General features: G+C 51.4%; 1 protein-coding gene across 2 annotated transcripts in view; it reads left to right on the top strand.

Moving 5' to 3' along the window:
• Positions 1 to 15441, top strand: part of CLIP2 (CAP-Gly domain containing linker protein 2) — a 75704-nt gene extending 60263 nt beyond the window's left edge. For both annotated transcript variants that reach the window (XM_070363102.1, XM_070363103.1), the window contains 7 exons: positions 987 to 1044; positions 3742 to 3825; positions 4945 to 5101; positions 6612 to 6771; positions 8465 to 8656; positions 9170 to 9232; positions 13413 to 15441. In XM_070363102.1, the coding sequence (XP_070219203.1) occupies positions 987 to 1044; positions 3742 to 3825; positions 4945 to 5101; positions 6612 to 6771; positions 8465 to 8656; positions 9170 to 9232; positions 13413 to 13424 (726 nt within the window). In that variant the 3' untranslated portion in view covers positions 13425 to 15441. The remainder of the gene's footprint in view (positions 1 to 986; positions 1045 to 3741; positions 3826 to 4944; positions 5102 to 6611; positions 6772 to 8464; positions 8657 to 9169; positions 9233 to 13412) is intronic.
• The last annotated feature ends 822 nt before the right edge of the window (positions 15442 to 16263 follow it).

Genomic DNA, 16263 nt, shown 5'->3' on the forward strand with positions numbered 1-16263 from the left:
AAGGTTCAAGGACAACTTGATTTTTGTTCTCATGTGTAAGAATGGGAATTATTAAAAAAAAAGTTTAATGTGTGCCCCGTTTTCCCTGCAGTGTGTATAAATAAAGACCTAGGGGGCTTTGTTAATCACAACAGACTGGCTGAAGCAGGGCTGGGGATGTATGAGCGGAGGTATGAGGGACAGGGCGGATGGAGGTGACTGCCTGCTCAACTCCGCGCTGCCCTGATATGCAGTGCTAGGGTCTGGCAAACTACAGGGGACGACCAGCTTTGCTTGTGCAGGAAGCCAGAAATTTCTGCTAAGAAGCAGCGAGGAGCCTGTTGATGTTTGCCACACAGATTTTTTTTTTCTTAGTTGATTTTTTGCTTCTTTGCTTCCGGGTTTGTTTTTTAAAGGCAGTGTTAGATCCCCTGGAGGAGGGCATGGCAGCCCACTCCAGTATTCTTGCCTGGAGAATCCCATGGAGGGAGGAGCCTGGCGGGCTACAGTCCATAGGGTCGTGCAGAGTCAGACACGACTGAAATGACTTAGCACGCATGCACGCACGCAGAGAAAGAAAGTAGCGTTTCTTGAAGTCCCTCTGGGAGCTGTCTAGGCGTGCTCTGCATGCGCTGCCCCGTGGCAGTCGATTCTTGTTTTATGGATGGGAAACCGAGGCTGGGAGTCTTGCCTCTGGATAATGGTGGAAACAGTCCCAGGACCAATCTCTGTAGGCATCCCCAGGAAGGAGACATCTGTTTAATATGATAGACATTTGCAAACAGGAAGGGACAGGGAGTGATCACATGGACGCTGTGCAGGCAGCCCTGGGGGACCCTAGGAGCAGAGCGGGGGTCCTCTTGTCAGGGAAGCCAGACCTAGAACACCTGTGCCCCCTGCTACAGCAAGTCCATGAAAGTCTCCTTGAACTGGGGAGACGTGGGCTGGCTAGGGCTGGGGGCTGAGACAGGGAGGCGAGCATCTCCCTTACAGGGCTCTCCTTTCAGATGATTGAGTCCAACGACATTTCAGGGGAGAAGATCAGGATGAAGGAGACTGTGGAGGGTGAGTGGCCACTGGGCCGGGCGGGATGTGGGGCTTTGGGGAAAGGCTGGTGGGTTTTGCCTCCAAGCTCGGTTCGACTTCGTTTTGCGTCATCTGGTGTTTGGTGAAAGCTGCCTGGGCTTCCCAGGTGGCACTAGTGGTAAAGAATCCACCATCCAGTGCAGGAGACGTAAGAGACACAGGTTCAATCCCCGGATCAGGAAGATGGGCTGGAGGAGGGGATGTCAACCCACTCCGGTATTCTTACCTGGACAATCCCATGGACAGAGGAGCCTGGTGGGCTACAGTCATAGAATCACAAAGAGTTGGACACGACTAAAGTGACTTAGCGCACACATGCAAGAGCTGCCTGCTGTGTGCACCAGCCACTCACCCACCATGGGAGGAGGGCAAAGGCTGTTTATTGAGGACTTGATTGTGTGTTTGGTGTGTTTTTTTTCTTTTTTTCAAGATATTTTTTGGAAAAAAAAAAAAGATATTTTTTGATGTGGACCATTTTAAAAGTTTTACAATATAGCTCCCCAACCAGGCATCGAACCCACGCGCCCTGCATTGGAAGGCAAAGTCTTAACCACTGGACCACCAGGGAAGTCCCTTGCCATGCAGATTTTTAAAAATCAATCTTTGTTTTTGGGATCTTGGGTTTATTTTTTTCCTCTGTAAATCTCTGATTCATGCAGAATTCTTACTCCAGGTGTGAGGTAAGGATCCACTTTTATTTTTTTCCCCAAGAGTGCCCACTTACCCCAGCACCGTTTTTGAAAACCTCATCTCCCTGTCTCCACTGATGTGAATGAACCAAACTTACCGTCTTTAAATTCCATCAGGTAATTAACTCTTTCTAGATTTTTTTTTTCCTTTCCAATGACCAATCTGTCTATTTATGCACCACTTTTACAGTGTTTTGAAACTTCGTTTATATTTCAGTTACTGGCAAGGCTGGTCTTCGGCTCTGTTTTTTTCAAAATTCTCTCGGCCGTTCTTTTTTTTATTTATTTGGCTTTGCTGGGTCTTAGTTGCAGCATATGGGATCTAATTCCCTGACCAGGCGTTGAACCCCAGGTGTCCTGCCTTGGGAGCATGGAGTCTTGGCCACTGGACAACGAGGGAAGTCCCCCCTCCCACCTTTTTTTTTTTTAATTGAGACATAATTTAAGTAAAATCACCATTTTAAAGCAAACCATTCAGGGGCTTTGATATATTCAGAGTGTTGTGCAATCATCTCTTCTGTCTAGTTCCAAAACTTTTTCATCACTCCAAGAGCAAGCCCCGTATGCATCATCAGTCATTCTCTTATTTTCCCCTCATTGCAGCTGCTGACAACTGCTAATCTGCTGTCTGTCTCTATGGATTTGCCTCTTCTGGATATTTCATATAGATAGCATCATATAACATGTGGCCTTTTATGTCTGGCTTATTCACTTTGCATAATATATTCAAGGTTCATCCACATTATAGCACGGGTCAGTGCTTCATTCCCATGTGGGACCAACGGGCCATCGTATGCATACGCCCAATTTTGTTATCCATTCACCTGTCAATGGACAGCTGGGTTGCTTCCACCTTTCAGCCACTGTGAGTAGCGCTGCTGTAAGTGTGCATGTGGGGATACTTCTTGAGTTCCTGTTTTCAGCTCTTTGAGGGTATATACTCGGGAGGGGAATTGTTAAATTGTATAGTAATTGCAGGCTTCCCTGGTGGCGCAGTGGTAAAGAATCTGCCTGCTAACGCAGGAGACTCAGGTTTGATTCTTAGATCGGGAAGATCCCTTGGAGAAGGGAATGGCAACCCGCTCCAGTATTCTTGCCTGGAAAATTGCATGAACAGAGGAGCCTGGTGGGCTACTGTCCATGGGGTCGCAAAGAGTCGAACATGACTCAGCAACTGAGCACACACACCCGTGGTAATTGTGTGTTTAATTCTTTGAAGAAGTTTGTTTTTTTTTTGCCAAATTCTCTTGGCTGATCTTGCTTATTTTTCCAAGTGACTTTGTTTATTTTTATTTAAATATTTTTCCTTTTTAAAATTTTTATTTACTTATTAAAAAAATTTTTTCCAAGTGATTTTAGAATTAGCTTATCTGGTTCACAAAAATTACAGTCTGGCTGACATTTTTACTGGCTTCACATTGAATTTATAAATTAACGTACAGAAAGTTAATACATTTCTAGAACTTTGCTTGCATCTTTTTCATGACTGTCCTGGGCTATCCAGTATTGAATGCATGTGGCCAGGTGACGTGAGCACCTTTATTAGCCCCAATTTTCACTTGAGGAAGCTGAGAGTCTGAGAGTTAAGTTGCTCAAGACCGTACAACACTGGCACCTCTTCTTCAGGGTGGGTTACCCAGGCTTCCCTTGTGGCTCAGCTGGTAAAGAATCTGCCTGCAATGCAGGAGACCTGGGTTAGATCCCCGGGTTGGGAAGATCCCCTGGAGAAGGGAAAGGCTACGCACTCCAGTATTCTGGCCTAGAGAATTCCATGGACTGTATAGTCCATGGGGTCACAAAGAGTCGGACACAACTGAGCAAATTTCACTTCACCCAGAAGGTCGACTGTCTTGAGAAAGAACTTGGACTCTGGAAGCCAAATGTGATGTCATTTTAGGGTTCGGATGGGAGGGCCACCCCCTCGTCCACCAGATTGCATTGTTAGCTCTGGGGTACTGATGGCCCCTCATCTCTCCCTTCTCCCCAGGCCTGCAGGACAAGCTGAACAAGAGGGACAAAGAGGTGACAGCCTTAACATCTCAGACCGAGATGCTCAGGGCCCAAGTAAGTGGTAAGTCTCCCTCCTTCCGGGCAGATGCGGGGGCTTTCATTGGATCACGTGCCAGTCCAGCGGGGGAGGGGGAGATGACACTGGTCAGGGTGCCCTTCCCCACTCTGCCTCGAGGAGAAGTCAGCCTGGGCCAGGTGGCCTGCACTGGACTTCCACCTGGGCAGTGGTGAGGGGGGCACGGTAGCCCACACTTCATCTATAATATAAGTGGGGACCCCAGGGACTTCCCTGGTGGTTTGGTGGTTAGGACTCTGCGCTTCCAATGCAGGGGTCAGTTTGATCCATGGTGGGGGAACTAAGATCCCATAGGCCGAATGGCACAGACACAAAAAACAAATAGGGGACCCCAGCCACCTTCTCTCCCCAGAGCCAGGCCTCTGTGCCCTGTGTTCTGCAATCGCATCACAATTTATCTCTTTCTGGGCTTGAAGACCCCTGGGTTTCAGTCTCTCTGCCTTTTGGTATAGTATTTGGGCACCAGCCCCTGGAAGAAATACCAGGACTTCAGAATTGGGAGGGGAAGGACTTTGGCTGCAGCAAAAGCCAAGGCCCAGGGGAAATGGGGATGAAGCCAGAGGGTAGCCTGGTGGGGCAGGGGGAGTGGTAGGGGGCCTGGAATCTGTGGCTTGGTGACAAACTGGCTGTGCTTCTTGTCCACCAGAATGCCAGTGGTGGTGCCCGTGAGCCGGCCGCCATCCTGGGAAATGGTTCTCACTGCCCCCTTCCCTCCACTCCCCATCATGTTCATGTGGCTTAATGGGTCCCAACAAAGGTCAGGTGACCTCAGGTTCCTCCGGGGCCAAGGTGAAGTTGTAGATTTCCCTCATCCAGGCAACACTGTAAACGCCCCTGTCTCTCGAAGACTGGACTGCTTTCCTGACACCAGAGGGCCCGGCTGCTGTGTGGGGGCCATGGTCTGCTTTTCCTAAGTAGCTCTTTTCGGCCCCTCGCTGCCTGGCCCTGCAGGACGAGGGAGGTCCGCTCAGTGGAGTGTGTCCCTGTTAACACCCCCCTCTCCCCGGGAAAGCCTGCTGCCTGCCCGGGCCTTGGCCCCTGTGTGGGACAGGTTTCCGTGGTGATCCCAACCCTCTCCCTTCTTGCCCTGCTGGCTGGCCTCAGCACTGGAGAGCAAGTGCAGGTCGGGCGAAAAGAAGGTGGACACCCTCCAGAAAGAGAAGCGGCGCTTGGAGGCGGAGCTAGAGGCCGTGTCCCGGAAGACCCATGATGCCTCGGGCCAGCTGGTCCTCATCAGCCAGGAGCTGCTCCGGAAGGAGCGGTGAGTCAGCCGTGGGCGGTGATTAGAACAGCGTGACCCTCACTCCACCAGCTAATAGTACCCAGTCTTTTTTGAAGGTGTAGACAGATGACTGGCATCACCGGTGATCACCATACTGTCTGCTGCTAAGCTCCAACGAAGCCTCAGAATCCTTCTTAACACAGTTCTCCAAGCAGAACTCATAGGAAAGATTAGTGGTTCCCAAATATCTTGGTCTTGGGGACCCCTTGAAACTCTTAAAAATTATTGAGGACTCCCACCTCCTCTTCCTTGAAGCCTTCCTTGGTTGATGTAGGCTACCATAAGCTGCTCCTTGCTTCTTTGGTACTTAGGATGGGAGTGGGAGATCAGCTAGAAATGTGTTGGCAGATTAAACGAGTAGAGATTTATTTTCCTCACATAACAAGAAATCTGGAGGTAGCTACAGCTGGCATTTGGTTCAGTGGCTCAAGGTACCAATGCCAACACCTTTGCTCTCTTGGGTTCTGTTAGACTCTTCCTCATGGTTGCAGGGTGGCTGCTGAAGCTCCAGCCATCAGGTGCCATCATTCAGAGTAGGAAGAAGGAAGAAAGGGAAAGGGTCAGTACCAGCAAACTTTTACTTTATTCTTTTAACTACATATGGCCACCTAGTGAGTTAATTTTCCCCTCCTCTAAAGTAGATTCTGGCAAGGGGAAGAACTCAAAATGGGTGTGTCCTTTTCTCCCAGCCTCTGCCCATGGGAGACATTGCTAATTGATCACTGCACTCTTTTTCTGCAAAGTCCAGATGTGACCTCAGAATCAATCTCACCACAGTATTCCAGGCAGCTGCTGCCAGTTAATTAAGAGTTGACATAGGAAATAAAACTTATTTGATGTCAGGTATTTAAAATGTCTTGCCCCATGAGCTCTCTTGGGAAAAATGCTTTATTTTTTATTTAATTTAATTTTATTGTTATCTTAAAAGTGTATTTTATTGGGATTTACCTGGTGGTCTAGTGGTTAAGAATCTGCCTTGCAGTGCAGGGGACACAGGTTTAATCCCTAGTCGGGGAACTAAGATCCCATAAACCGCACAGCAGCTAAGCCTGTGCGCCACAACTGAGACCTGATGCAGCCAAATAAAAATAAAAATATTTTTTTAAAATAAGTAAATAAGTATGTTATGGAAGTTACATTTATTTACAACATTATAAAAGTTCTGTGTATACAACATTATATTTCTACTTCTGTACTATTTTTAATTAAACAAATATATATTCTCTTTAAAAAAAAAAAAACTTCAAAAAAATTCTAAGAAAGGCTGAGTCCTCTTGACTGTTGGGTTCCTAAACCCGAGTCTCTCCAGCTGTGGTCCGATGGCTTCAAGCCTCGTGCTTCCTCTGTGGCCCCTCCTGGCACAGACGCTGTGTCTTGGTAGCCAGTATCCCCCTCGGGATGGCCAGTCTCAGGCACCGGACTAATTGTGGAGGATGAGAGCTGAGGGACCCAGACTGACTGCTGTTCTGTCCACCCCCGCCCCCTACAGGAGTCTGAATGAACTGCGGGTATTGCTGCTGGAGGCCAATCGCCACTCCCCAGGGCCTGAGAGGGACCTGAGCCGGGAGGTCCACAAGGCCGAGTGGCGGATCAAGGAGCAGAAACTCAAGGATGACATCCGAGGCCTGCGGGAAAAGCTGACGGGGCTGGTACGTGGGGAAGGGGGCGGCCTGGGGATAGGGGACACCAGGGAGGGGCTGGGGCAACCTGCTGTTCAGGCCTTGGAGATTGGTGACCTTCTGGAGCCACCCCAGGGACTGCCAAGTCACAGTGAGGGTTCAAAATCCCCTAGAACCACTGGCAGGGTTTTGTGGACGTCATGGCTGGTTGTGTGGCTGTCTGGGTGATGCAGTGCAAAAGAAGATTCCCTAAGAATCTGACCAGTCCAGAGATGGGGTGGCCTACCGCCAGGTGGTGAGCTCCCCATCCAGGGAAGTAATCAACCAGAAGCCAGCTCCTTGTTCAGGGTCCTGCAGTGGTGATTCATGCATCCATCTCAGGGACGAGAGGGGAACAGAGGCCTGACTGAGCAGAGTCCCCAGAAGTGCAGGTGGGGTAGGCTGGTAGCATAGGACAGACTCATCCCACTCAATCCCCCATTGGTCAGCATTCAAGACTAGCCTGTGGCCGGTTCCTGGGCCTGGTCAACTCCAGGGTGTGGACAGGTTAGGTCCAGGAGGACAGGCTTGCTGTCAGGGGAAGCTGCTCCAAAGCCCCTCACTGCCCACCCGCCCAGCCACAGGGGTTCAGCCACAGTGGAGGAGATGGAAGAAGAGGGGTCTCGCAGGCAGGAGGAGAGCCCAGGACCCGCCTGCTGCCATGGGAGCAGCCTTAGACCTGCAGGGTTAAGGGAGGGGGATGTCCATTATTCTGTCTGCACCGAGATTGTGGGCATGGGGACCACCGGGCCCAGCTGCCCTGCAGCCTTTCAGCCCTGGCAGGTCTGCCCAGCAGAGAGTGGTTACAGACCCCTCTGTGGTCCTCATGGTGCTGTGAGCCTGGGTATAACTTGGAAACCAAGACCCCGAGGCTGGTGGGGCCTTGGGAGTTCTGATTCCAAGACTTTCCCAGAATTGCATGGAGGGGGCAGAGCCACGCCTTCTCCATGAACCACAAGCTGGTCAAGTTTACATTTGATCAGCCTCTCCCCTGTCCCCCTTGTACCATCCCCAGCACCACAGCGAACTAGGATGGGCTCGGTGGTTATAAACCTCCTGAAGTGAGGGAGGTTCGGATGGAGCGGGAGGCTTGGACAGAGGATCGGAGCAGAGCAGAAGGACCTAGAAGCACCTGCCCAAGGAGGGCAGTGCAGGGAGGGTTTGTGATCTGCCCATCTCTGGTACCGTGGTGGGTGGGGTCAGCTGCAGAGCGTTTGGAAGGGAAGGGAAGGAATGTCCTATTGAGGGTGGTGGAGGGGTTCTGAGGAGAGGTTCAGGGGATGAGGCTGTGGGTGGTCTAGGGCTGAAGAGGAAGGACCCACATAAGACAGTATGGAGGGAGTCAGGGGGATACTGGAAGGAAAGAGGAGAGGGAGGGGTCCTAGGTTTGGAGACTTGGAAAACATGGAGCATTTGATAGAACCTGGGAATCCAGGGCAGGGGCAGGAAAGATGCTTCTGTGAGGATCCTCAGGTGAGGGAAGGAGGCTTGAGGGGCATCCTGGTGATGCCCAGGCCTGACCCAGAGATGACGTGGGACAGATGAGTTTCCTGCCAGAGAAGAGGTCACCCTCATGCAGCACGTACGTGCACACACACACGCATGCATGCACGCACACACACACTCTTCCTCTCTACACATGTGCGCACACACACACACTCGTGCTCTCTCCTGCTCCTTCCAGGACAAAGAGAAGTCCCTGTCGGATCAGAGGCGCTACTCCCTCATCGACCCGTCCTCATCCTCGGCACCAGAGCTCCTGCGGCTGCAGCACCAGCTGATAAGCACGGAGGACGCGCTGAGGGACGCACTGGATCAGGCTCAGCAGGTGGAGAGGCTCGTGGAGGCCATGAGGAGCTGCCCTGACAAGTCCCAGGTGAGCTGGGTGCCCCCCAGGTCTGGGGGGAGAGCCTCAGCCTTGCCCCCTGGAAGTCCCAGCCCTAGGGGTTCATGCCTTTATCCTGAGGAGCTCAGATGAAGGGCGGAGATGCAGCCTTGCCCTGAGAGCCTAGATTTCCCCATTTTGATGGGCTCTGCTCAGAGTTCTGGGCTTCCCAGGTGGCGCTGGTGGTAAAGAACCCACCTGCAATGCAGGAGACACAGAGACACAGGTTCGATACCTGGGTAGGGAATATCCCCTAGAGGAGGGCATGGCAACCCACTTCAGTTTTCTTGCCTGGGAAATCCCATGGACAGAGGAGCCTGGTGGGCTATGGTCCATGGGATCGCACAGAATCAGACACGACTAAGTGACTTAGCACTCACAAACGCACGCTCAGAGTTCAGAGCCTGCGATGGTCCCATCGGGAAGACCTCACCATCTAGTGGACGAACCGGGAAATGCTGGCTGGGGCACCTCGCTCAGCCTCTCGCCCTTGACTCTTAACAGGCCATCGGCAATTCTGGTTCTGCAAACGGCATCCACCAGCAAGACAAGGGTCACAAACAAGAGGTAAGCGGCACCCTGCCCCCGGGGGGATTTGCTCCGTCGCTCCCACGGCCCTCGCGTGCAGGCTGACTTCTCTGGAGAGGAAACTTTGAAAAGGCAGCAAAAGAACAAAGACACATTTTGCAAGAGCGTTTGGGCTACTCATAGAGGGGGGGCCGCGGAGCCAAACTTGATTCAGTTCCCATCCTGCTTTTTTAACCTTGTTCCCCTTTCCAAAAAACCTTTTATTATAAAATAATATGTACCTATTTGGAAACTTTGAGGAAAAAACTCAAAAATACATAAGGAAGAAAACACTGGACATTCCCTGGTGGTCCAGTGGTTAGCACTCTCACGTGCACTGCAAGGGGTACAGGTTTGATCTCTGGTCAGGGAACTAAGATCCCACAAGCTGTGCAGCGTGGCCAGAAAAAAAACACTCACCAGTAGCTCTTCTACCCAGAGATGACCGAGGTTGACATTACTTTGCTAAGCATGCGTGTGTGTGTGTGTGTATGTATGTCCACATGTACAGCCAGTCCGAACTATTCCATTTGCACACTCATCTGCTTGGTGACATTTATCTGTAGCCCCACACTCCACACTGACAGCACTTTTGTGGTCATTCACGGACATGTGCAGAGCAGAGAAAAATGTAATCGCCTGAGACATGGCATGTTCCCAAATGAGCCTGTACAAAGCAGCGTGCTTGTACAAACATTCTGCAAACAAGTGTCCTTCTCACGGTCTATTTAGTGACACGTTTCTCACATTTTCATGCTTTTTTTCTTGGTGATTTCCACTGTTTAAAATGGCCCCCAAGCGTCATCTTGTGTTCTAGAAGAGCCGTCTAGTGTTCCTAAGTGCAGGAAGGCTGCAATGTGCCTTCCAGAAACTACTTTAGAGAAGCTGCATTCAGGCATGAGTTATAGTGCTGCCGGCCTTGGGTTCATTATTAATGAGTCAACAATACGTATTCAGTGCAATGTTTTAAAGAGAAGCACGCATGAAACATGATTACCTGTTGATCGATTGATGAAAACGTCAGATCAGAGATTTGCAGGAACCTTGTATTTCCACTGAGAGCAATGGTTCAGTTTTTGCTGGTTCCATGACAGTTTGATTCTATAGAACAGGACTCCTGCAAATAACGAAGATTGTTATGTGTGTGTATATATGTCTGTAAATCTATGTACACATTAACTTAAAAAAAAAAATTTATTCCTGGTGGCTCAGACAGTAAAGAATCTGCCTGCCAATGCAGGAGACCCAAGTTCGATCCCCAGTTGGGAAGATCCCCTGGAGAAGGAAATAGCAACCCACTCCAGTTTTCTTGTCTGGAGAATTCCATGGACAGAGGAGCCTGGCAGGCTACAGTCCATGGGGCACAAAGAGTCAGACATGACTGAGCGACTAATACATATAGTTGACATATATACATGCTTTTTTTTACAGCTGTGTTTTTAAGATTTTTTTTAATGTGGACCATTTGTAAAGTCTTTATTGAATGTGTTACAATATTGCTTCTGTTTTATGTTTTGGTTTTTTGGCCCCGAGGCATGTGGAATCTTAGCTTCCTGACCAAGTTTCGAACCTATACCTCCTGCATTGGAAGGCAAAGGAGAAGTCCCTACACATTTTTTTTATTTAGAAATAATTTTTAATTGACAAAAAAGTTACAAGAATTTTAAAAAAGCGCCTAGAAGGACTTTCCTGGTGGCCCAGTGGCAAATACTCTCAGCTCCTGCAGGGGCCCCGGTTCCATCCCTGGTTGGGGAACTAGATCCCACAGGCCACAGTTAGAAAACCCCACAGGCTGCAGTGAAGACTTAAGAGCCCTCATGCTGCAGCTAAGACCTGGTGCAGCCAAATAAATAAATAACTATGCAAGTGACGATGTTAGTTGCTCAGTCGTGTCTGACTCTTTGCGACCCCGTGGACTGCAGCCTGCCAGGCTCCTCTGTCCATGGGGATTCTCCAGGCAAGAATACTGGAGTGGGTTGCCATGCCCTCCTCCAGGGGATCTTCCTGACCCAGGAATCGAACCTGCGTCTCTCCTGCCTTGCCGGCAGATTCTTTACCGCTGAGCCACCAGGGAAGCCCATAAATACCTATACGCAGATACAAACTAAAAGTAAATAGTGCCTGGAGCATCAGCTCTCCTTTCCCCCATAACACGTGGTTGAGATTTTGCCGCATTTGCTTTACTTTTTGTTCTCTATGTGTAGGTGAGTGTTATATGCATGTAATATTTTTCTGAACCACTTGAGTATAATTGCATATTCAGTCTGCATTCCCTGAGAAACAGGGCATGATTTTACATAAACACAGTACAGTTACCAATCTCAGCAAATGTCATGCTGTTATGAGATTTGTTAATACAGCCAATCATAGTCCCTACCTGTTTTCTTCAGTTGACCCTGGCGTGTCTTCACAGCTGTTTCCCTGCCCCAATCCAGGATCCAGTCTAAGGTTAATGAGGCTCGTTGCATTTACTTGTTATGTCTTCTTTAGTCTCCTTGCATCTGGAACATTTCCTCCATTTTGCTTGGATTTTGATGACGTTGGCATTTTTGAAACACAATCCCTCCCTCTTTGTTTAATAGAAGATTCCTCCTTTGGGGTTTGACTGTCCTTTGGGGTGATTAGAGCCGGGTTCTGCCAGTCAGGCTGAAATACTCAGTCAAGGTCATGTTCTTCTCCAGGCATCACGACTGAGGCACGTGATGTCCATCTGCCCTTCATTCCATGTGTGAATGTTAATCACCTGGTCGAGGTGTTGTCTGACCCCTACTGCATGGTTACTGGTTCTTTCTGAATGAATATTCAGTGGAGACCCTGGAAGACCTTGTGAATTCTCTGTCCCTGACTCAAATGCCCCCTGGATTCATCATCGGTCTGTGAATCTTGCCTGAGCTGTCTTTATTGTGATGGTTGCAAAGTCGCACGTGAATTATTTCATTTTAATCTTTTTGGCCATACCACACTGCTTCTGGGATCTTGGTTCTCCAACCAGGGATCTAACCTGGCCCCCCTGCAGTGGAAGGGTGGAATCCTAACCACTGGACTGCTAGGAAACTCCCTAAATTATGCAATGGAGTAGACAGCGTGCTCCAATTCAACGGATGTGAGTTTGAGCAAATTCCGGGAGATGGTGAAGGACACGGAAGCCTGTTGTGCTGCAGTCCATGGGGTCACAAAGAGTCAGATGCAACTTAGCGACTGAACAACAACAAAGCATGCTCTAATATTCAATTTCATCTCCTGGTTTTTTTCAACTGAATATTTTAAACTTAGCATCTTCTCTCTTTCTTAACAGTCTCTGTAAAGTCTACGCTTTATAAAATTGTGGGCCGAAAATTGGTTTCCCAGGACTTTTGTGGGCCTGACTCCCTTGCTGGGAATGTGTTTTGCTGGGTTCTGTATTAAGGGGGTATCTGGTGGCCCACACCCCACAGTTAGCTCCTGCCATTTGCAGTGTTAGAGAGCCCACCTGGGGCCCAGGTGCCAGCCCAATTAGGCTCTGTCCCTGGCTCCCTGTGTGACCTTGCACCAGTATGATCTTGGGCTGGAGGAAAGAAGGCTTGTCCTTCCAACTCAGCCAATGGAGCCATGGCTGCAGGCCCTCACCTGGAGACCAGAGAACCCTGGCCACAGCATCTGCTGAGGGGCTGATGCTGTGGTGAGAAGCAGAGAGAGATGCATGTGGGGAGGTGGGGAACCCGAACCAGACCTGAGAGCAGGGTGGAAGCAGGAGGCTATAGCAGGACCTGTCAGGGTTGTGTCTGCAGAGGAGCCACCCGTACCGGGCCCCTTGGGAGTTGATGTCCAGACCTTGTGTGGCTTTGTCCTGTGAAGCACACGGGGTTCATCCCAGTTTACAGATGTGAAAACTGAGGCTTGGAGTCTCAACCACAAGTTTTCCTTTCCTCAGATCCAACCTCCACACAGACCCTTGGAGCTCTTTGTAAATCCTGCCTGCTCTCGCCTCTTCCCTTCAAATTCCCATAAACCACTCCCACCCCGCTTCATGTCTCGCTGTGCCCCACTCAGCACAGAGTGCTCCTACCTCGGGGCCTTTGCACGTGCTGTTCTTCCCACTACGTGGCACAAGCTAGTTCTCCCCCAGCCCTGCCCTACCCCCTCTGCCCCTTGCCCCGGGGCCTCCTGAGACCCTTACTGACCAAGCCCTTGCTCTCTCCAGGACAAGCACTGACCCTGAGGGACACCGTGGAGCGGCCCAGTCTGGACCACAGCCCCTCCAGCCGGCCCCGGCGGCGCCCCCTCCAGGCAGGGGGCGGGACTGTTGCTTTGAAGAGGAGAACAGTATTTGTAACAATGATGTACCCACCGCCGTGGACAATCCCCCACCCCCGACCCCCTTGCCGGACCAGGAGGCTTCCTCAAGCACGATCTTCCATGGAGAGTACAGCCCTGGCCTGGCCTCCCGGGACCTGCAGCCTGGATGCCCTGGACACCCGGCAGTTTCTGGAGTTGGCTCAGGGAGGCCAGGGTGATCCGAACAGACCCCTCTCCCCAGAAGCCACTGCCCTGAGGACCGTCTTGGCCCCTGGGCGTGTCCCCACTCCCTTTCTTCCCCTCCTCCTGGGGGTCCCTCTCAGACCCCCGAGAGCCATTGTCCCAGGAAGGGGCCAGAGGAGGGCCCCAGCTTCCCCTTCAGGCACCAAGGAGAGAAGTCTGGTCATTTGGAGGCAGGAGGAGACCCCTTTTCTGCAGCCTCTTCCAGACTAAGGCAGTCCCCAGGGCTTCTTGTCCCCACACACTGAGCCTCTTGCAAACAGTGGTACAAGTTCCCCTCGGCCCGTCTGCCCAGCAAGGCCCCAGGTTCAAAGTGCTGGGAGGTGGGCCCTTCGTTCCGACCCCAGCGCACACGCAGCTCCAAGCTGCTGATGTCTGGAGGGTGGTCCCCAAGGCCAGGAGCCACAGTATTAGGAAAGTCTGGAAGCCCCTTTCCTTCCCCCACCCATCCTCAGAGACCTGGCTTGGAGCTGGGACAGGGAGGTCACAGGGAGGCCCCAAACCAGCCGTTTGGGTGTGTTTTGACTGGTAGGTCGTATGCTGTCCCCCAGGTTGACTTGATGTTCTGAAACCAGCCTCCCACTGGCAGATTCACCCATGCTGACCCCGACGTATACACCTTCTGACCGTTAGCACAGGCACACTCAGAGGGGTCACACATGCCGTGTGGATGGGACCTTTGCAGTCAGTTATGCTTGGACCACATGGACACTCACCCTCGGGCTCCAGGATGGAGCCCCAGGCCTGGCAGGGCTGCGATTGCACACACTACAAATGTGCCTGCAGCCTCGTGCACAGAATCAGCCAGGTACACGTGGGTGAGCCTTCAGGGAGGTGTGGCCATGCACATGCATCTGAACACACAGCCCAACAGCCCCCTTTCAGTGGTACGAAGCGTCTGCCTGGGGCATTTTAAGTCCTGTCTCCTGTAGCCAAGAAAAGAATCCAAGGATTGACTGGGGAAGACAAATCTCCCCACCTTCCCCCAAGCCTTCCAAGTTACTCCAGCCTCGTTTGTGATGGGAAAGCCAGCGTCTGCCCGAAGCCCCACCTCTAGAGCCGGGAGACCTACAGATGGTTGCCTTGCACTGCAGCGTCTCCGTGGAGGCCTGCCCCACCTCCCCCAGCTTACGGGCCTCTCTCCCTAGGGGTAGAGGGGGTGCCTGATGGGCCAGCATGGTGTTCCCAGTTGCACCAGGACAGGTATGCAGGTGGTGCCCAGGTCACCCCTGAGTGCTCCCAGGTACAGGTGGGTGGTCTTCACGTCCTTGCCCCAAAGCAGCCCACCCCGGGGGCAGCCAGTTAGTCCTATCGGCCCCTCCTCGCTCCCCGTTGGCTTTCGGTAGCTCTTGCATGCGGTTTCATTAACAACGGTCTAGAAGCAATGCTGTAGTGGCTTAACCCAGAGTCAAATACTACTCTTTCCAGCAAAATCAGGCAGCTGCCCTGCCCACTGGAGGCACTGATTAGTCTACTAACAGCCAAAAGCCCACTCTGAGAGGAGTTGAGCCCCCGGGATGGGCTGGCCGGTGGCAAGCGTTTTCCCCATGAGCATCTGCGCCTGCCCAGTGTTTGCTCAGCCGTGCCCCTCCCCAAGCCCTCCTGCACCCTCCCCTTCCCTTCCCCAAAGTGGAATTGTTGAAGTGTGGCGAGTCCGTGCTCAAGACAATAAAGCTTGTGACTGAGGTCCAGGACCCCTGCAGTTTCTGCTTTTCTCTGTGGGCCCCCTGGCCTCCCCCCAATGTCTCCTAGCTCATGAACACCCAGGTGCCAGGAGTCTGACTTTATCCTGTTCTCCTGGTGGACTGATAGCTAATTCTTACTCAAATGTGAATGGCTAATAAAGGCCTCAGGGGGCCTGGTGTGGAACAAGTGTGGAACTGAGCTGCCTTGTCTGAGAAAAGGGAGCTCAACAAAAGCGGCAGAGAACCAGAGAAAGGGGGCAGCAGTGGAAGCCGGGCAAGGCTGCCAGAGAGGCATGAGGGTTTGGATTTGAATCTGTTGGAGATGTAAGTGGGCCCACAAGGAAAAATCGAAGTCTCCCCTGTACAAAATAGTGATGGATCAGCTAACAAATTTGATGAGTTCAGTGAGAACGCTTAAGATCGCTAATGCTGCCCCCTGCAGTAAGATATCTTTAGATCACGTAGTCACTGTTATGCCAGCTTTATGGTCATTTTGCAGGCTGTTCAATTGAGGGTCCCTCCCACCCCCCACCCCTCTCCATAGAGACCAAACAAGGCTCTCGAGGTTAACAGCTGAATGTGTCCAGCTCTGTGCCCTTTGTCGGGCACTGCGTCAGCAGAGTCCTGGAGGAAGCAGTGAGACTGTGCAGTGGGGGAATGAGAGTTTAAAAGGAGGGCCTGTGTGCTCGGGTGTGGACGGGGACCCACGAGGGACTCAACTGCAGACAGAACTCCAGCGGGCAGTGTGGCCCGGTAGGGAAGGAGAAAAAAAGAAAGTGAAAGTCGTGTCAGACTCTTTGTGACCCCCATGGTGTGTCCAGTCCATGGAAC

Source organism: Bos mutus, chromosome 25, assembly GCF_027580195.1.
Source record: "Bos mutus isolate GX-2022 chromosome 25, NWIPB_WYAK_1.1, whole genome shotgun sequence".
Taxonomy (NCBI): Eukaryota; Metazoa; Chordata; class Mammalia; order Artiodactyla; family Bovidae; genus Bos; species Bos mutus.